The sequence below is a fragment of the Podarcis vaucheri genome (assembly GCF_965113315.1).
Source record: "Podarcis vaucheri genome assembly, chromosome: 15".
Taxonomy (NCBI): domain Eukaryota; kingdom Metazoa; phylum Chordata; class Lepidosauria; order Squamata; family Lacertidae; genus Podarcis; species Podarcis vaucheri.
Window position 1 is genome coordinate 12,575,610 of NC_138753.1, and position 20,201 is coordinate 12,595,810.

Consider the following 20,201-nt stretch of genomic DNA (forward strand, 5'->3'; position numbering starts at 1 on the left):
GGGGTGACCCAGGTTCTTCCCTTCACTCAGCTGGAAGGCTCACTGGCTCACCAGTCGTTCTCTCTTAGCTTACCCTACTTTGCAGGGTTGCTGTGAGTATAGAAATGCCTTTGAACCCATGCATGCTGCCTTTAGCTTTTTGGGAGAAAGGTAGGACAGCGATCTTGGAGATGCACCTGTTTAGACATGCATTCTCCTGATCTCCAGGCCTGAAGCTCCTGATCGAATCGCTTTGATTGTTAATGCTGTTTTAATGGGCTTGTTTTATTGTACATCTTAATTATGCACGCTTGGAATGCCTTGACGAAATGAACTTATTGTGCACATTGATTGCACATGGATATATTTTGTAACTCGGTTTTACACTTGTAAGCTGCTTAGAAGCCATGTTGGCAAGCGAGCAGAATGTGTACGTAAATAAATAACGCTGTTAAAGAAATATTTGATGACGTTGAGAATATACCCCCTAATTTTGTGCGTGCAGGTGGAGTGGGGGAAACTCTCTATCACGCTTTAATTGAATTTTTTCCTCCTCCTGAGTTTCACGTGTGTTACAGCCTCCCTGGGGGTCTAACTCCTCAGTCGCTCCCCTTCTTTTTTTTCCTCCTGGCAGGACGGGAAAGTCCATTTAATAACCCTGATTGACGACACCACGACCGCCGAGTGCAGGCAGGAAGTTGCCGTCAACCTTGTCAAGCTCTTTGTGGGCCAAGGGTTGGCCAAAGAGTTCTTGGACCTCCTCTTCAAACTGGAACTGGATAAAACCGGTAAGGATCCCGGGTGCATGACTGGGACACGGGAGGCTACCATGCTGTGTGCAGCTGGGGTACCATTTTATTAGAATGGAGGAGAGAGTGCAATGCATGGAGGGGGGGGGCGAGGAAGTCCAGACCTGCTCCAAAAAATTGATCGGTTGGACCCAGGGGCATCTTACCCATAGAGGCTAGTGGTGCGGGGTGCCAGGGCGCCAAGTTCTGGAGGGCGCCAGGGAAGAAGCAGAGGCTGGACGCGGCCCCTCCTGGCAGCAGCTTGCTATCCTCACCCGCTTCCACCATGCCACACTGAAGCAGCGCCGTGCCCGGAGCTTCCGCCTGCCGTAGCCACCACAGCACGAAGCGGCCAGCTGAGCCGGGAGCCACCACGTCCAGCCTCCGCATCTTCCCTGCTGGAGGAGCTGCCCTCCAGCCGTTGCCCGCCTCCTCCAGCCCCGCAAAACTGGCTGCGTCGCCGGCAGCGCCGGCCTCCCTAAAAAAGGTCGGCAACTCTGGGAAAGGGGTGGTGGTGCCGGAGGGATCTTTGCACCACAGCGCCGGATATGCTTAAGACGGCCCTGGTTGGACCTGGGCATGGGCAGTTCCTGTCCGCCTATGGCATTTCCAGAGTGCTCCTGTAATTTGGGTGGGTTTCAGTCACATGCTGGCAAATCCAGGTTCCTAGAATCATAGATGGGGCAGCTCAGTAGAAGACAGCTTCCTATGTTCCTGTGTTCTGTTTCAGATGAGCCAAACACTCTGTTTCGAAGCAACTCTCTGGCCTCTAAGTCAATGGAGTCATTTCTGAAGGTACTTGATGGGTTTGTGGTTTGCTTGTGTGAATCTTGAGTATGTTTATGTCTTTCTGTTTTTCCATCCATCTATATATCTCCTGGGATCAGTGGCATAGCGTGGGTTGCCAGCACCCGGGGCAAGGCAAGTAATTTGCGCCCCCTAACCCGTGGATTTGTGCCCCCTAACCCTAACCCCCAGATTTGCGCCCGGTGCGGACGGCCCCCCCTGCACCCCCCACACTACGCCACTGCCTGGGATAGCTCAGTCAGAGCACGAGCCTCTTGATCTTGGGGTCGTGGGTTCAAGCCCCACGTCGAGCAAAAGATTCCTGCATTTCAGGGGGGCTGGACTCTTGGTCTCTTGCGACGCTACGATTTTATGATTCTATATTGCCGTCTGATTGTTCAGTCCGCTGTCTCTCCTGTCCTGCCCCAAAAATCTTCCCATCTGCAGGTGGCAGGCATGCAGTACCTCCACAGAGTCCTTGGGCCGACAATCAACCGAGTGTTTGAAGAGAAGAGATGCATTGAGCTGGATCCCAGCAAAGTGGAGAGCAAGGATATTGGGTAAGAAAGCCGGGATCGGGGACCTTTCTCAGGCTGTACATATTGCTGTGAGTTTCGGGAGCGGCGGTTAGTATGCAGGATGCTTGGGTCCCTTCTAATTTCTGGGGGTCCTGGATTCAGTAGGGGTTAAAACTGAGTAGGTCGGTGAAGTAGGCAGAAAGGCCAGCTTCTTGCTGGATGAGTTGATAGCTCTCAATATTGTTGGTAGTATAACAAAGGAAGCTGTGCCAGAAAGCAAACAGGTGGGCCCCTCTCCCTCACCTGGCTGCTAGTGAGTGGGAAGAACTATAGCCAAGAATGGCTGAGCTGGGCTAGAAGCAGGCAGAAGCAGAGAGTGAGAGTCGTGCTTGATTTCTGCTTCAATCCAAGGCTGTGAGCAAGACCTTCTGGGGTGTTGGTGTTCATGTGATCCCAAAAAAGTTTTTGAGTTTCTGCTGAAATGAGGCTGCATTTTAATGTTGTATTTTAGTCTTGTCCTTTAAGTTGTATTTCAATCAATTGTTTTATATCTGGTGTTAGCCACCCTGAGCCCGGTTCTTGGCCGGGGGAGGGCGGGGTATAAATTTTATTTATTTATTATTTATTTATTTATTTATTTATTTATGTTGTTTGGTTGTTGTTGTTGTTGTTATATCATAAGCTCAGGTTGTGTATATATGTGTAAATAAACCCTTTATCTTAAAGACACCCCGTCTCCCCTGTCCCTCATTCCAAGGAAACCAAACCCTGGTAAGCACCTGAAACCACCGAAATCTTGCACCACTCAGAAATTTTCGTGGTGTGCAATAATACGTGCAGACACACACATGCACACATGATGTCCATGTGTATATCACAACACTCCACTACAACTAGGAAAATACAGCAATGACTAGGGAAATACATTGTTCCATCTCCATAGAGCACAGTTAAATTCTTAAAAGGTGGTCACGTGTGTGGAGGCCCAAACTGTGGTCCCTTGCGGTTTACTCCTGTTTGCGATTTACGCAAGAAACACCAGATTTTATTTGTAAAACCAGTTCATACATTTATATCCTGCCTTTCCTCCTGGGAGCTCAAGGCAACGCACGTGCTTCCCCTGTCTTCCGTTTAATCCTCACAACAGCTCTGCGGTGTAGGTTGGGCTGAGAGAGACAGCGGCTGGCCCGAGGGTCACACCCAGCAACCTTCATGGCAGAGGGAGGGGATTTGAATGCCTGCTCCCTGCAAGGTCCACTCTGGCTTATGCAGATGGCAGCGATGATGCCGGAAAGGTGCCGCAGTCTCGGGGGCAGGAACCCATTTATTTCTTTTTCTTCCTCTCCCTGTGGCAGCTGCTCCAGCCTCCATCGTATCCAGAGCGAAAGCAACGTCATCCAGCAGAGCGCTCAGCACCTTCGGTCCTATCTTGGTGACCTGCTTGGCACTATCGCCAAATCCGCCAAGGCGTGTCCCGCCATCATCCGCGCCACTTTCCAGCTGCTCTTCAAGAGGGTTGGGGAGCAGTTCCCCGAAGAGAAGGACCAGGTCAGCGCAGTGGGATCCTTCTCCTCCTCCTCCTCGCCTCTGTCCTGGCCTGCTCTAACCACTGAACTGCACCGCTTCACTCACTGCAGACCTTCTGGTCAAACATAGGAGGGCTTTTCATCATGTTTCCTTGGCAGGCGCTTGAGCAGCATCAACCGTTGCAGTGGGCATCCAGGGCAGTGTGGTTGCCAAGAATTGTCCCTTGAGGACTAGGTGCTTGGGCCTGGCCTGCAGATGCTGACAGGTGGCTATCACAGGCTTCCTTCCTCCCTCCCTCCCTCTCCCACTTTCCCCATCCCTATTAGATGTTGACATCTGTGCTACCATTCCTTTTCCGCTTGCAGAACGTGAAGTTCATCGCCATCACCAGTTTCCTCTGCCTTCGCTTCTTCTCTCCGGCCATCATGTCCCCCAAATTGTTCCACCTGCAGGAGAAGCACGCAGACGCCCGCACCAGCCGCACCCTCCTGCTCCTGGCCAAGGTAAGAGCCAGCCTGGACTTCACCTCCTAGACAAGAAGGGAAAGCACCCTGCCTGTAAATCCAGCCCCAGCACCTGCACACAGAAAATCCTGGCCCTGTGATCAGTGCTGGCTGCCATTTTAATTCCCCACAATGCCCCTGATGTTAGCATCACTGAGGAATTGTGGGAAATGGGAACGGCAGCTCCTGGAGCCAGCCACCATTTTAATTTCACACATAGCTCCCATTTTATTTTCACACAATGCCCCGGTGTTAGTTTCACACTGGGGAATTGTGGGAAATCAGAACAGCAACTCCAACAGCCAGCCACCATTTTAATTTCACACAATGCCCCGGTGTTAGTATCACTCTGGGGTATTGTGGGAAATCAGAACAGCAACTCCAACAGCCAGCCACCATTTTAATTTCACACATGGCTGCCATTTTAATTTCCCACAATGCCCCTGGAGTTAGCATCACTCAGGGGAATTCTGAGGAATGGCAGCTCATAGAGCCAGTCACCTGGTGCTAATTGAACGCTACTTCTGCTTCCCACATTGACTGTGTCCAAGGTCTCCCAGAGAGCTTCATAGACTCTTGGAATTGGAAGGGACCCCAAGGGTCATCTAGTCCAACCCCCTGCAATGCAGGAATCTCAACTAAAGTACCTGTCACAGATGGCCATCCAGCCTCTGCTTTAAAACCTGCAAGAAAGGAGAGTCCACCACCTGTCGTGAGAGTCTGTTCCACTGCTAAACAGCTCTTAACTGTCAGAAAGGTTTTCCTGATGTTTAGTTCGAATCACCTTTCTTGTAACTTGAAGCCATTGGTTCAGGTCCTAACCTTCTGGAGCAGGAGGAAACAAGCTTGCTCCATCTCCCATGTTGACAGCCCTTTAGATATTTGAAGATGACCCTCATACCATCTCTCAGTCTTCTCTTCTCCAGGCTAAGCATCCCCAACTCCTTCCACTGTTCCTTATCAGGATTGGTTTCCAGGCCCTTGATCATCTTGGTTCCAGCTTGTCAACATCCTTCTTAAACGATGGAGCCCAGAACTAGGACCTGAATCACAGGTCTCCTCCGTCTCTTAGGCCCCAGTGTCCTCTCTGCCGTGCACCACACCAGCTTTTCACTTGATTTGTGGAGGCCTGTCCTTGACCTGTGGTCACCTCTCTGAATTCTTGCTTGCCAGGCTGTTCAGAATGTGGGGAACATGGACGCCGGTGTCAGCCGCACCAAGGAACCTTGGATGGCTCCTCTGCAGCCCACCATCCAACAGGGCGTCGCACAGATGAAGCGGTTCCTCCTCCAATTGATTGACATTGAGGAGAAAGAAGGTAGGTGACTGAGGGCAGCCCCAAGCGCCTGGGTCTGGTTTGTTCTGATTGGAGGGAGGGAAGGTGCCTTGCAAGGCTACCAACCAATCATTTTCTTACTGGTGTGGCCAATGAACAGCGTTTTATTTGAGGTGGCGGTTGGGGGGTGAGCTGAAAACCAGGAGTTTAAATATGTAATGCATATTTAAAGCACGCTCCTTCCCACAAAGAATCTTGGGAACTGTATTTCACCCCTCGCAAGGCTGCAGTTCCCAGCAACCCTAAACAAACTACATTGCCCAGAATTCTGGGAGGGGGTGTACACAGGCAAAGCAACTGGGCTGTGAACTATGGCCCTCACCCTTGCCAAATCCTAGGTGGCAAACCATTCTTTCTCTTTCTCAGGGTGGATCTACACACAAGGGGAAAATACGCTATAAATAAGTCAGAAATTAAATCGTTATAACAAAAGAAAAGAAAAAACCTATGTAAAAAGCGCACAGAAAATTTGTTTGCTCTCCGGCACCATCTGGTGTTGTATGTTTATAACACATTCAAAGTGTTGGTTCTTTTGCCTAATGTAGCTGAGTCCTCGGTCTTCCTCGCTGCAATATGGGGCTAGATAATAATGACCTACCCTACAGAGTAAGCTGTATGTGACACACTTTGATTGCTAGGTGTGTTTATTTAAAAAATAAAAGCCAGTCAGTTTTGTTCTGGTTTTGTACTGTCTTTGCAGAATTAGACCCGCAGAAGTCCCCCTCCCTGCAGACCCAGGTTGTGAAAGAAGGGCCTCTGTTTATCTATAAGGCCAGAAGCAAAGGCCCTCTCCTCTCGTCCTCCTTTAAGAAGCTCTACTTCTCCCTAACCAGTGAAGCCCTCACTTGTGCCAAGACACCAAGCTGCAAGGTGAGGAGGCAGCAGGAAGGGCTGCTGCTGCTGTCATGGCCGCCTGGTGGACTTTCCAGAAGGTTCTAGAAAGCCCAACTGCCACAGGCACAGGGTATCGGATTAGACAGGCTTTCGCCTGATCCAACAGGGCTGTGGCGTACTTATGGGACTTGTCTTTTCAGAAAAGCTCCTTCATCACGCCAGCCAGCATCCGGGCAGCCGAAAAGGTGGAGGAGAAGAGCTTTGGCAACTCTCATGTCATGCAGATCATCTACGCCAACGAGGCCGGACAGACGGACACAGCTTACCTGCAGTGCAAGGTCGCCGTAGTTGGGGGTCCAGTTTAGATGGAGGCGGAGAGCTTACAGTGGGTGATGACAGTGGTTCCAGCAGCACCCCTTCTGCAAGCCTGTTGTTTTCTCGAGAGGCTTGGAAGTGGCACCTGGCTTGCTCCCTTTGTCCTGCTGCTTTTTCATTGGTCCGGAAGGTTTTGCAACACTAACAAAAACAAACAAACCCCCAAACAAAAGAAACACCTTTTTTGGAATTAGGAACTGCAATGCTTGCTTGACCCGAGGGCAGAAAACATGAGCATCTGACACACAATTATACTTGTGCCATTTCAGCGTTGTGTGTGGCTGAAGGCCAGCCAGTTGAAATCACACACAAATTAAATGCACGGAAGGTGGAGCACTTGAAAACAGAGTTTTCCTGGTGAACCGAAAGAGCTTTTACGCGCTTTGCCTTGCGTACTGGGCTCTGGGATGCTCTCGCAAGATCTTGTGGGAACTTGGCGACTTGATTGTTAGGGGGGGCAAGGCCCCCACTTGGCATACTGCTCTGGAAATATGTGTATTTGGGGGGCGATTAGGGGACGCGGGTGGCACTGTGGGTTAAAAGACAGAGCCTAGGACTGGCCGATCAGAAGGTCGGCGGTTCGAATCCCCGCAACGGGGTGAGCTCCCGTTGCTTGGTCCCTGCTCCTGCCAACCTGGCAGTTTGAAAGCACGTCAAAGTGCAAGTAGATAAATAGGTACCACTCCAGTGGGAAGGTAAACGGCATTTCCGTGCGCTGCTCTGGTTCACCAGAAGCGGCTTAGTAATGCTGGCCACATGACCTGGTAGCTGTACGCCGGCTCCCTTGGCCAATAAAGCGAGATGAGCGCTGCAACCCCAGAGTCGTCCGCGACTGGACCTAATGGTCAGGGGTCCCTTTACCTTTGAAGGGAGTGGTTCCAACAAATTTTTGCATTGATGTGCCATCCTCGTGTTGTGAGCTGCCTTTTTTTCTGTGGTGTATCTATGTTGCTTTTTGGGTGGTTTTTGGCTAAGGGGTTAGGCAATTTCAAAAGTATTTAAAGGTTCTTGCTGACTTTTGCTCTAGGTCCTCACCTCCTTGCAAAGGTGGAGGGGGGAGGAATCTGTTGCAGCAGGTGGAGGGAATTAAGATCTGCCTTGCTTTCACTGGATTCTGCCTCAATCCATTCTTCTCTGACTGATAATGGAGTTAGGGAACACTTGAGTTCCTTTGGGGAGTTTGAGCTGCAAAAGCGAAACCCCCATTTTCCTGTAACATCTGGAATGTAACAAGCAAAACGCAGCTGTACTGTATACTGAAGGGCTGTGCTGGATCAAATGCATGGATGATATAATCCTGCCCTCTCTGTCTTTTGTGGCTTTTCAGTGTGTGAACGAGCTCAACCAGTGGCTGTCGGCCTTGCGGAAGGTTTGTGTGAACAACGCAGGGATGCTGTGTTCCTACCACCCCGGCGTCTTCCGAGGAGACAAATGGAGCTGCTGCCACCAAAAGGACAAAGGCGGTACTGTGCCCTTTATTGGCCAAAGCTACCCCAGTGACATAGAATCATAGAATTGTGAAGGGACCCCAAGGGTCATCTAGTCCAACCCCCTGCAATGCAGGGATCTCAGCTAAAGCATCCATGACAGGTGGCCATCCAGCCTTTGCTTAAAAACCTGTTCCGCTGTCAAAGGGCTCTTACTGTCAGAAAGTTCAGTAGGGTGGCAGTTGCCTTCAACCTTACTTTTAAATAATAAAATAAAGCCTTTATTTAGCAAAATACAAGCTGTGAAGGAGTGGGCAGAATTATACCAAGTCAATAAAATAAAATAAAAGGATTTCTGTGTTCTAGCCCTTGCCAACATTTCCTGTGGTAACATGGAACTCCCTGCCACAAGAAATCTACATGTCGCTTTCTGTGGCCTTTTAGATGTTCTTAGACTGCAACTCCCATTAGCTTTGTCTGCTGACCGGGGATGATGGGATTTGGAGTCCAGTAACTTTTGAAGGACCACAAATGTTGTTGTTGTTCCATTATATGCCACCTTTTCCCACCAAGAAGCTCAAGGTGGCATCCATGGTTCTCCCCCAACTCGTTTCAGTCCCTACAACAACCCTGTGTGGTAAGCTAGGCTGAGAGACTGTGACTGGCCCAAGGTGACCCAGTGAGCTTCAGGGCTGAGTCGAGATTTGAACCCTGGTCTCTCCCAGGTACTAGTCCAGTACTCTAACCACTGTACACTGACTCTCAGTCATCCCAGGCTTAGCTCTCACAGCAGCCTTCCTTTGACATGAGTATGCTCCCTCAAAACCTTGTTGAATACACATAGCAGGAACAAAAACCCTCCAGCCTTTTGTGAAAACTGGGCCTCCTTAAAGAAACCTCACTTTAAAACAACAACACTCCTTTGCCTGTTAGGACTGGGCTGTGACAAAACCAGGCATGGGGTTACACTGCGGGAATGGAATGACCCCTTGGATCCCGACTTAGAGGCTCAGTTGATTTTCCGACACTTGCTTGGGGTGCGAGAAGCAATGAAGTAAGTTGACTGGTCTTTCTTTCCTTCCTTCCTTCCTTCCTTCCTAGGTATGCTGAGTGGGTGGGTCTCACTTTTAATTGTTTTATGGGTTTTTTAAAAATGGTGTACTATATAAATAACCAAGCCATAGAACTCTCTGCTCATTCTGTTGCTGAGGTAATTCTACGGTGCACTAACTCTGCCCTTTCATTTCTTACTGTTCAAAGGGAAAAATACTTGGAACTATCAACTCTGGAGAAAAATGAAAATCTTCATTTGACCCAGAATGAAGGTATGACTCATCAGTACCGTTTTTTAAGTGTGGAGAGCGAAGTGGATTGGTTCATAGAGCCATGGAGTTGGAAGGGACCCCATGGGTTATCTAGTCAAACCCTCTGCGATGCAGGAATCACGGCTGAATAATCTCTGACAGATGGCCATTGAACCTCTTTTAAAATGGAGGTTCCAGTGGAGGAGAGTCCATCGCCTTCCAAGGTTGTCTATTCTTCTGTCAAGCAGCTCCTACCCTCAGAAAGTTCTCTCTAATGTTTAGTTAGAATCTGCTTTCATATCATTTGAAGCCATTGGTTTCCTCTCCACTGGAGCAGCAGAAAACAAGTTTTCTCCATCTTCCCAGTGACAGCCCTTCAGATATTTGAAGAGGGCTCTCATATCACCTCTGTCTTCTCTTCTCCAAGCTAAATATACCCAACGCCCCCCAACTGTTCCCCATAAGGCTTGGTTTCCAGATCCTTCAGGCTTTATCAATTCACTTTCTCAGGGGGAACTAAAGACTTTTCAGGCCAGCTTCTGTAAGGGAGGGAGAGTTGTCAGTTTGGCTGGGATTATAACACTGCAGAGCAGCAGACTAGAAAAGATATCCCAGGGTATAGGGAAGCTCAGAGGCAAGCAGCGTGAAGGCTTGACCCAAAAGTAATGAAGTAGTACGGAAAGCACGGGGTTCTTTGGTTGAAAATTTTCAATTTAAACATAGGAACATGTCTAAATTGAAAGATGTTCAATAGAAAATTCAGCAGTGGGAAAGCTTCCATGCTGTATCGGTAGCCTTCAGCCTTGGTTGCCTCTGCTCTTTTTAAAGAATACTGAACACTTTGGGTTGAATCCTGAAACATGGATGGCTCTCTCCAGCTTGTTGTTGTTGTTGTTGTTGTTGTTGTTGTTAAAAGGTACTTCTTGCAGCATGACTAAGGAAAGGAGATTCGTGCATTCTTACTGATTTATTGACAATCTACTATGAATGGACTACCTGCACATAATCCTGTTCTCTCTCTTTCTCTCTCCTGCTACAGACCCTGAAAATGCCGATAGACCTAGCCGGCTTTTCCAGGTGTTGCAAGATCTTGAAGAAATTCACAGTAAGGAGCTTTCCCGGTTGAGTGACTTGGCCAACCAGGACCGAAATCATCTTGTGGAACTGCAGACGTGACTGCAAGCTAGGCCCATGTCTGCCTCCTTCGGCCAGTTCTGCTGCCAAACATCTGGAACAGAGGGTGTTTCTCCGCTTTCTGTCTCTCTCTCTCTGGACTTGTGATCATCTGATGGGATGGAAATGGGATAGAGTGGGGTCCTGATTCTCGTAACCTGCATCACCTTTCCTTTTGGGAACGACTCTCCCTGCCAAGTCCTCTGAACTCTGAAGACAAAACTGAGATAAATCTAGGAGATCCAACACAAAAGCATTCATCTTCACCAGTCTAAAAAACAGCAACTATAGGGTTGCCATATTTCAAAAATTTTGGAGCTTTTTTAAAGGAAAACCCGCAAGATTTTTTTTTTATGCCCTAAACAACTGCTGTAGAAGTTCAGCCCCTAGCCTTAATGGAACACCAAAGCTGGTTGTTTTATTGCCTGCGATTTTCATCCAGAACTTTGCATTCTTGAGAACTGCAGATTTAACAGTTTGAAAATAGTAAGAAAAAGTAGGTTTCTAGACCTCATGACAGAGGTGCTTTTGAAAATACATACCAGTGGTCTACTGTGTTTGAGGGGGAAGCAGTGAGTGACCAGAAGTGAGGCCTTGGCGTTGTAGTGGATAGCGCAGTCAAGATGTTAGCCTAGTGTGTGGCAGCGTGAAAAAGGTAAATTCCATGCTAGGAAAGAAATTGAAAACAGAACTGCCAGTTATCCTGTTGCTGTTAAACAAATCTATGGTGCAGCCACATTTTGAGTGCTGTGTCGCCTCACCTGAAAAGGATATTGTAGAGTCGGAAAAGGTTCAGGAAAGGGAAAGCGAAATGATCAAGGGGATTCCCTTTTTCGTTTCGAGGAAAGAAGAAGAAGAAGAGTTTGGATTTGATATCCCGCTTTATCACTGCCCGAAGGAGTCTCAAAGTGGCTAACATTCTCCTTTCCCTTCCTCCCCCACAACAAACACTCTGTGAGGTGAGTGGGGCTGAGAGACTTCAGAGAAGTGTGACTGGCCCAAGGTCACCCAGCAGCTGCATGTGGAGGAGCGGGGAAGCGAACCCGGTTCCCCAGATTACGAGTCTCCTGCTCTTAACCACTACACCACACTGGCTAGCAAGGCGAGCAAGAAGAGGGTCGCTTGATGGAAGTATATAGAATTCTGCTTGTCATGCAGAAATGGATAGAGAAGTTTTTCTCCCTCTCTCTCATTAGGCTAGAACTTGTAGACATTCTGTGAAGCTGAATGTTGGAAGGTTCAGAATAAAAGAAAGGACTTCATGTAGTAGCAGCACACAACTCAATCCCTCCCACAGGAGGCAGAGATGGCCACCAACTTGGATGGCTTCAAAAGAGGTTTAGACAAATTCAGGGAGGAGAGGACTATCAATGCTTACTAGCCATGATGGTTGTTTATCAGCCTCCACTGACTGAGGCAGTTTTTTCTGGAGACCAGTTGCTGGAAGCCACAGGAAGGACGAGAGCTCTTGCGCTCGGATCCTGCTTCTGAGTCTCCCACAGGGATCTAGTTGGTTGCTGTGAGAACAGGATGCTGGGCTGTTCCAACAGGCTGTTCTTAGGTTCTTATGTTGCTAGCAGTCTGAATACTGGGGAATGGGAGAGTCTGCCCTCTCAACTCCATGGGAGTTCTTGCTGATATGATGAGCAATGGTTCTCCCAGAAAGGCCACATTATCTGGAAAAAAGGGTCCCCAGCTGGGATTAAGGCCGGCCCTACCATTGTCCAGGCCACTGCAGATAACAGATTGGAATTAAAAGAGCTGTTGAAAAAGAGAGAGAACTGCAGCCTTGGCTTACAAGCTTAGATGGCTTTAAAAGAGGCTTTGAGAAGTCCATGGGAGAAGAGGTCTACTAGCCATGCTTAAAAGCAGTGTACCTCCCAATGCCAGATGTTGGTGACCTTGGACCATAGAAAAGGGTTGTTGGCCTCATGTCCTGTTTGTGGACTTCCTTGTTGGCCACTCTAGGGAAATAGGGTCTAGCAGGACTTTCATGACTTGGTCTGTAGTCTATGGTTACTATAATAGGAGCAGAGGGGGAAACGGTGCCATTTGAGTCTTCTGCCTCAACCCTGCAAATACCTCTGAGCTAGACCAGGTGGGCTATATATATTTCCAAGCTCAGCAGTAGCTCTAAGCACAGGAGGAATTTTAAAATTATAAAATTTGCATGCAATAAAACAAATGAGTATATGCCATTGCATGGGAAAAAATAGTTGAATGGAGGGTGTTGTTGGACTCCAACTCCCATCATCCTTGACCATCATCTGGGCCTGATGGGAACTGGAGTCCAACAATATCCAGAGGGCCACTTATTCTCTATCCCTCGAATGGCTGTTTGATCTGTCTGGACAGCTGCCCTTCCAAGCCAGCAGCCACTCTTGATGTAGAATAAAGTCTCTTTTATCACACACTCCCATCTTGTTTGTGACTATCTGGCTAGCTACAACATGGTTTGCCCTTTGTTGCTTTTCAGCACCAACGCTCGCCTTTTGGAACTTACAGGGTAACAAGAGTGCCTCTGATCATATATAGATTTTACCTTACTGCTCACTAGGCAGTAGCCACAGGAAAAGCGGCAACCACCAGGGATGGAAAAGAAAGAGCTTCCTGAAACATTTAGTGTGGGCCATTGCAGCAACGCAGAAGGTAGCAGCACCTGGAATGATTTTTCTTCCTTCTCCAGGAGGTCTGAAAGCGGCTTTTGCTGGGTTTAGGGTTGTGTTTCTTCACAGCAGTTTATTTTGGACTCGTACAACATCCATCAGACTTTGTCCCCACACCATTCTGTATCATCTCCCTCCTCTGCCCAGTTTAATCTGGATTTAATGTTTCCATGGAAAATCCGATAAATTTAAACACACACACACACACACACACACACACACAGAGAGAGAGAGAGAGAGAGAGAGAGATTAAAAGATACCATTAATAATAAGCTGTCACATGGAGGCACACACACACACACACACAGCAGGCCCCTGTAAGAGGTTGTGATTTCCAAGTCGGCTCCAAGGTCCATCAGCACTTCCATATTTAGGAGTTTAGGCCTTGCCCACTCTCTCGTTTACCATTTCACATCCTGGTTTTTTAATCTGCTTTCATGCGACACTGGCCAGAAGGCATATGCATCCTGCACTTTGTTCTGAAATATAAAGTACGACCGTCTGATGTGTTGTTTCTCCAACCATCTTGGGAGTCCTTCAGCCATTTCTAACTGTGCTTGATTATTTATTGATTATCTATTTATTTATCTTCTCTTCATCAGAAGAGGCCACGTGGTGGTTTTGCAACATGCAGCGCAGCAGAAATGTTGCAGCATAAAAATCAAAACAATTCTATAAATGCAACAAGGGTCATCTAGTCCAACCCCCTGCAAGGCAGGAACCGCAGCTAAAGAATCCCTGACAGATGGCCACCCAACCTCTTGTTAAACACAACAAAGGAGAGTCTACCACTTTGAGGTCTTCTGTTCCACTGTTGAGCAGCTCTTGGTGTCAGACCGTTCCTCCTAATGTTTAGTTGGAATCTTATTTCTCAACATTTGAATCCATTGGTTTGGGTGTGTACCAAACAAGCAAATATGACACAAATGAAGCTGTGCTGATGTGAACAACCAGGGGGTGAGGGGAGCTTTAAAGCACACCGGGTGGGGGAGGGGGGACACTTACCTGTTCCCTAAGGTGGACACACCCTTCAGCTTCGCTTGGATTCAGGGTAGGTTGGTATAGACTACTTGACAGAAAACAGTCCTCTGTTTGAAGGACTGTATGGTCCAACTCTGGTTTAAAGACAAAAAATCAGTTGTGAGAAATGCCTGGGTAGCTCAGTTGGTTAGAGTGTGGTACTGATAATGCCACGCTTGCAGGTTTGATCCCCGTATGGGACAGCTGTATATTTCTGCATTGCAGGGGGTTGGACTAGATGATCCTCAGGGTCCCTTCCAACTCTACAATTGTATGATTCTATGATTCATAAGAAGGGAGAGCAGGAGAGTCTTGGAGCTGTGCGTCAACAGTGAGGACCAGGCCAGCAGGCAAACAGCTCACCTGCTCCAAAGTGAATGTAAAGGTAAAGGGACCCCTGACCATTAGGTCCAGTCGTGAGCAACTCTGGGGTTGCGGCGCTCATCTCGCTTTATTGGCTGAGGGAGCCGGCGTACAGCTTCCGGGTCATGTGGCCAGCATGTCTAAGTCGCTTGTGGCGAACCAGAGCAGCGCACGGAAACACCATTTACCTTCCCGCTGGAGTGGTACCTATTTATCTACTTGCACTTGGACATGCTTCTGAACTGCTAGATTGGCAGGAGCAGGGACCGAGCAATGGAGCTCACCCCGTTGCGGGGATTCGAGCCGCCAACCACCTGATCAGCAAGTCTCTGTGGTTTAACCCACAGCACCACCCGCCTCCCTTGAAAAGTGAATGTACAGTACTTACATATTAATTTATTATGATTTTGCATAGGGCTTCAATTTCCATCCCCACCCATTGATGTTGAAAGCAGCTAGCAAAATTGAAACTCACATAACATATGAAGGGGTGGTCTTTTTTTAAAAAGACAAAAATAAATAGCAGCTAGATGAAAGCTTTTTTAAAAGGGGGCTGCTGCCTTCAACAAACGATTCATCTGGTTTTTGAAGCCTCCCACATTTTAATGTTACTTTCCCATTTAAATCGAGGGAGAGAGCGCGCGTGCGTGGCGGGAGCTTGCGTTTCCGCCTCTGTCCACAAGGGGGAGGTAAAGACATCTTGGGAAGGGGATAATAAGCCCAGCAGGTTGCGCTTCCTCCCCGTGGCCGCCAGAGGGAGGAGCTATAGGTATGAAAGCGATCGCTCTTCACTTCGAACGGACTGGGGGAGCGCGTGAAAATCACCCGGAAGCAGAAGCGTGACTCCAACCCGGAAGCGGTTTTCCCTGTTGCGCCGGGAGGCGAAACAAACGAGCGGGGAGCGATGAACGCGCCTCCGGCCTTCGAGTCCTTCCTGCTTTTCGAAGGAGAGAAGAAGTGAGTGAGGGGAGGAAAGCTACCATGGCCTGGGCAGCGGGGAGGCCTGTGACCATCTTGGGGTCTGGGTGGAAACGAAGGGGGATCCCCCCATCAGTGGAAGAGCATCGCCCGCGGGGGTTGGGGGGGGGGCCTGGGCGGCACTTGCTGGGCGCCATGGGGTGGACCAGAATCGCGCTTCCTTAAGTTTCCAGCTTGTGTGGAAGCCGAGATTATTTATCTATTTTTGCAGTTTTGGTGTTGTTTAGTCGAGTCCGACTCTTCGTGATCCCCTGGACCAGAGCACGCCAGGCACTTCTGTCTTCCACTGCCTCCCGCAGTTTGGTCAAACTCATGTTCGTAGCTTCGAGAACACTGTCCAACCATCTCGTCCTCTGTCGTCCCCTTCTCCTTGCGCCCTCCATCTTTCCCAACATCAGGGTCTTTTCCAGGGAGTCTTCTCTTCTCATGAGGTGGCCAAAGTATTGGAGCCTCAGCTTCACGATCTGTCCTTCCAGTGAGCACTCAGGGCTGATTTTCTTTGATCTTCTTGCAGTCCATGGGACTCTCAAGAGTCTCCTCCAGCACCATAATTCAAAAGCATCAATTCTTCGGCGATCAGCCTTCTTGATGGTCCAGCTCTCGCTTCCATACATCACTACTGGGAAAACCATAGCTTTAACTATACGGACCTTTGTTGGCAAGGTGATGTCTCTGCTGTCATATTTCACTTTTTCTTCCAAGGAGCTCAAGGTGGCGTACATAGTTCCCACCCCCCTTTCCCTTTAGTCCCCACAACTCTGGGAGGTATGTTAGGCTGAGAGGCCGTGACCTTCCCAAGAGTCAACCAGTGAGCTTCAGGACTTGCAAAGTTAAGGGGCCTAATGAAGTTGGGTTTTCGGCAAAGCTGATGCAACAAGCCTTGCCTCCTATCAAGGAAAGTCTTGTATTAGATGGCATTGAAATTAGCCTTGCATTTTCAAAACAGTTTTTAAAAGTCTCTTCCCTGCTCCACCTTTTCCTTCCAGGATTACAATAAATAAGGATACCAAAGTGCCGAATGCCTGCCTGTTTACCATCAACAAGGAAGATCACACTCTGGGGAATATCATTAAGTCGTGAGTAACAATGGCTCTCGTTTTACAGCAAGGTTTGGGTGGGGTTGTTTGAAAGCAGCACCTGTCTCAAACTAGCATGATAGTCAAGGACAGGCATAGGCAAACTTTGGCTTTCCAGATGTTTGGGACTACAATCCCCATCATCCCTAGCTAACAGGACCAGTGGTCAGGGATGATGGGAATTGTAGTCCCAAACATCTGGAGGGCCGGACTTTGCCTATGCCTGGTCAAGGAGACAATGAGGTTGTTGCTTTTCCATACTCCTGGTGGGCTCTGGGTGATCTTCCCCAGATTACCTATGGGAGCCCTTGGCATGTAAATTGATACAAATATACCTATGAAAAAGTGAGTTTGTTGGACACTGTCAAGTGTTTTTGACTGGCTAAATTACTGAAAGCAAGGATGTTGCATAGGCTGCTGGGAAAGTAAAATGTGGCATGTTCATTAGAGGTTTTAGTAGTAATGTTCTGCCAGTTCCTTCCAGCCCCAAGGAAAGAAGTCAAGCTCCTTCTGGAGACCGCAGTTCCTTGGATCTTATGCCCGAAGTAGAGAATAGCATCAGATATAGTGAACCTGTGGCCTTTAAATATTGTTGGATTGCAACTCCCATCATCATGGACCCTTGACTATGCTGGCTAGGGCTGATGGGAATTGCCATCTGGATAGCCATCCCTGTAGTAGACTCTACTCCTAATTGGCATTTAAGATCATAAGATCCTGACATTTAAAATTATTTAAGAGCCTGCTTAAGCCAATCTAGTTTAAGATCCTGTTGCACCTCCCTGGTTCATTCCACAAACAGGGAACCATTGCAGAAAAGGCCCAGTTACAGTGGTACCTCGGGCTAAGAACTTAATTCATTCTGGAGGTCCGTTGTTAACCTGAAACTGTTATTAACCTGAGGTACTACTTTAGCTAATGGGGCCTGCCACTGCACGATTTCTGTTCTCATCCTGAAGCAAAGTTCTTAACCTGAGGTACTATTTCTGGGTTAGCGGAGTCTGTAACCTGAAGTGTCTGTAACCCAAGGTACCACTGTATCCACTGAGGCCCTTCTTCGTGTGCCCCTTCACAAGAGTTTTGGAGAGTGGCAACATGAGAATGTTTGGCCAATACCCAATGCCCTTTTAAATGTGTTTTGGGAGTGGGGATTATTAGTGTTTTTTTGTTCATATTTTTATTATGTATTTTGTTTTTTTTACAATGTCATTTTATGCTGTGAACCTCCCTAAGATCTACTGATGAAGAGCGGTGTACAAACTTAATTAAAAATAATAATAGTGCTGTCAGTATAGAGAAGTCTGCTCTGTGTTTTGCACAGCAGCCACCAGATATTTCAAGATAGTTTTCACATCTCCACTTGATCTTTCCTTCTGCAGGCTACATGTTCTCATCTTTTAACCATACTTTATAGGCCTTCTCAGGCTCCATCTGCCTGCACCTTTAAGGAAGCTCATCTGAGCTGGATGCGGTATGGAGTCTTGCTCAGCTGTAAAGCTGGGTGATGTATCTCAGCTGCTTCTTTCTCCCCTTGGGTGAGGAGGAAGCAACAGCCAATATGCATTTCAGACATTGTGATATATCAGTCTATTACAGTATTTAGCTGCTGGTATATCATGAAGTTGAAAACCAGTTATCACCCAGCCCCAGTTTCCAGACTTTTCACCATCTTAGTTGCCCTCCTCTGGCCTATGGTAGCTGGTCCTTGGTCTGATCTAGCAAGGCAAACCACACTTTTCACAGTATACTTTATGTGTGTCCCTTTTCTTCCTCCCCTTCCCAGGCAGTTATTGAAAGACCCTCAGGTGCTGTTTGCAGGGTACAAGGTCCCTCATCCACTGGAGCATAAGATCATCATTCGTGTCCAAACCACCCCTGATTACAGTCCCCAAGAAGCCTTCACCAACGCCATCACAGATCTCATCAGCGAGCTCTCCCTCCTTGAGGAGAGGTTCCGGGTAAGTTGGCGCATTTAAAGTTGCCTTGGCATTGCTTTTATGGAATGACCTGTCAGTGGGAGGTGTCTCCTCTGTGCCTCAAGAAATATAGCTGTGAACTGGGTAAGAAGCTGCGCTTGGGTGGTGACTGCTTGGCATGCCGCCAGATGGGTTAATTCACCATCACCCAGGTGAAGCAGAGGCATTATCTGTCCTTTCAGACCCCAGGGATAGGAGATGTTTTGAGAGCCATCCAGGGTGGACTGACCCAGGGGTTCAAACACTGTTTAATGGCAAAAATGAGCCATTTTCTCTTGATAGGGAGAAACATTCAACTAGGGGTAGCTCCCCCTATAATGAGGTGTCTTGTGGGAGTATCCCTAGTAAGACCTCTGCTGGTTCCTCACTTTTCAACATGGGGCAGTCGTATGGCACTTGAAGCACCAATGAGATTTTGGGAGACTCAGGACCATTTCCTTAGGACTCCTTTCTCTCAAAAGTGCTGAGGCTTTATCCTCCTTCCTTTCTTAAATTTCAATACACTTTTCACAGAGCTCCCCCCACCCCATTTTTTTCTGTCCTCATCCCTGCTACATGTTTGATTGGGTGTGGCCCAAAATGGAATCCACCAATTCAGAAAAAAGAAATCTGCAGGGATGAGCTAGTCCCTGGGCAGCAGTAGCATTCATAGTGAGTGGGAGGGAATTTCATCTGATTCAGTTTGCCATGGAGGGTGAGAGAACCACCTCTGCAACACAAAGTTTGGAGCCCTGTGTGGTTCTGCTGTTTTCCTTTGGTAATTCTGCTGTGGCTAAGGCTGGGATACAACCCACCTGAAGTCCAGACTCTTTTCTCTTCTGTAGTAAGTACAGGTGATTAACTGCAGAAAAGGAAGGTCTTTTAAACTGGCTTTATGTAACCCCTACTTTCTGTTTGAGCCTTCATTGAAATTGTTTTTCCCCTTTTGTTCCTGCTCTACCACAAAATAGTTGATTTCTGTGAGAAACTGGATCAAACTTCACTCAAAGACTTATTCTCTGCCTCTCTTTCAGGTTGCCATCAAAGACAAACAAGAAGGAATTGAATAAGTACATGACATTTTTGCCTATCTGTTGTAAATGCATAATTTAGTTTTTCCTTATATAGCAGGCTAATAGCAAGTGCTTAATAATGCCTTTACATTGCTCTGCATCCTCCAAGAAATATGTGTAGAAGGCAGCTGGACATGAGATCCCGTTGATTTATTTTATTTTTTAGCTAATAAATTATACTTATGTTTTTCATCCAAGTTGCTTTCTTTGAAAAGATTGGTAAAGACCTGAAGAAGACAAAGCTAATATCATTTGTGTGCCATGTTTCAAGAGCATGAGGGAAAAGGGTTCTGCTCTAAGGTTAAGAATCTGAACCCTACCTGCAAAGTACAAAACTTCATTAAATTCTAATTAATCCCAACCACTACTTAAAACGCTCCATCTACTCAAACATATTTAATATTTCCCCAATTTTGAGGGCGTTTGTGTCATTTTTAATTGATATACGCAGGTTGTTAGTGCTCAGCAAAATGGTCCCAGTCAACTCTCCTGCCTGCCATAATTTAAAAAGAACTTCAGC

General features: G+C 47.7%; 2 protein-coding genes across 6 annotated transcripts in view; both read left to right on the plus strand.

Moving 5' to 3' along the window:
- RASA4B (RAS p21 protein activator 4B) overlaps positions 1-11,820 on the plus strand; it is a 50,818-nt gene extending 38,998 nt beyond the window's left edge. For all 5 annotated transcript variants that reach the window (XM_082201223.1, XM_082201225.1, XM_082201224.1 and 2 more), the window contains 12 exons: positions 614-767; positions 1,498-1,562; positions 2,001-2,113; positions 3,427-3,619; positions 3,964-4,101; positions 5,275-5,419; positions 6,138-6,307; positions 6,472-6,609; positions 7,974-8,109; positions 9,007-9,127; positions 9,334-9,398; positions 10,417-11,820. In XM_082201223.1, coding sequence (XP_082057349.1) covers positions 614-767; positions 1,498-1,562; positions 2,001-2,113; positions 3,427-3,619; positions 3,964-4,101; positions 5,275-5,419; positions 6,138-6,307; positions 6,472-6,609; positions 7,974-8,109; positions 9,007-9,127; positions 9,334-9,398; positions 10,417-10,553 — 1,575 coding nt within the window. In that variant the 3' untranslated portion in view covers positions 10,554-11,820. The remainder of the gene's footprint in view (positions 1-613; positions 768-1,497; positions 1,563-2,000; positions 2,114-3,426; positions 3,620-3,963; positions 4,102-5,274; positions 5,420-6,137; positions 6,308-6,471; positions 6,610-7,973; positions 8,110-9,006; positions 9,128-9,333; positions 9,399-10,416) is intronic.
- A 3,587-nt stretch (positions 11,821-15,407) lies between these two features.
- On the plus strand, positions 15,408-19,873 carry POLR2J (RNA polymerase II subunit J). Its single transcript, XM_082201328.1, has 4 exons — positions 15,408-15,556; positions 16,564-16,653; positions 18,437-18,611; positions 19,643-19,873. Exons 1-4 carry the CDS (start codon positions 15,504-15,506, stop codon positions 19,676-19,678), a joined length of 354 nt encoding a protein of 117 aa, XP_082057454.1. The 5' UTR covers positions 15,408-15,503; the 3' UTR covers positions 19,679-19,873.
- The last annotated feature ends 328 nt before the right edge of the window (positions 19,874-20,201 follow it).

Coding starts and splice junctions, on each gene's coding strand:
- POLR2J (XM_082201328.1), top strand. CDS start 15,504: ATGAACGCGCCTCCGGCCTTCGAGTCCTTCCTGCTTTTCGAAGGAGAG. Junction 15,557..16,563: donor CTTTTCGAAGGAGAGAAGAA/GTGAGTGAGGGG, acceptor TTTTCCTTCCAG/GATTACAATAAATAAGGATA. Junction 18,612..19,642: donor TCCTTGAGGAGAGGTTCCGG/GTAAGTTGGCGC, acceptor CCTCTCTTTCAG/GTTGCCATCAAAGACAAACA.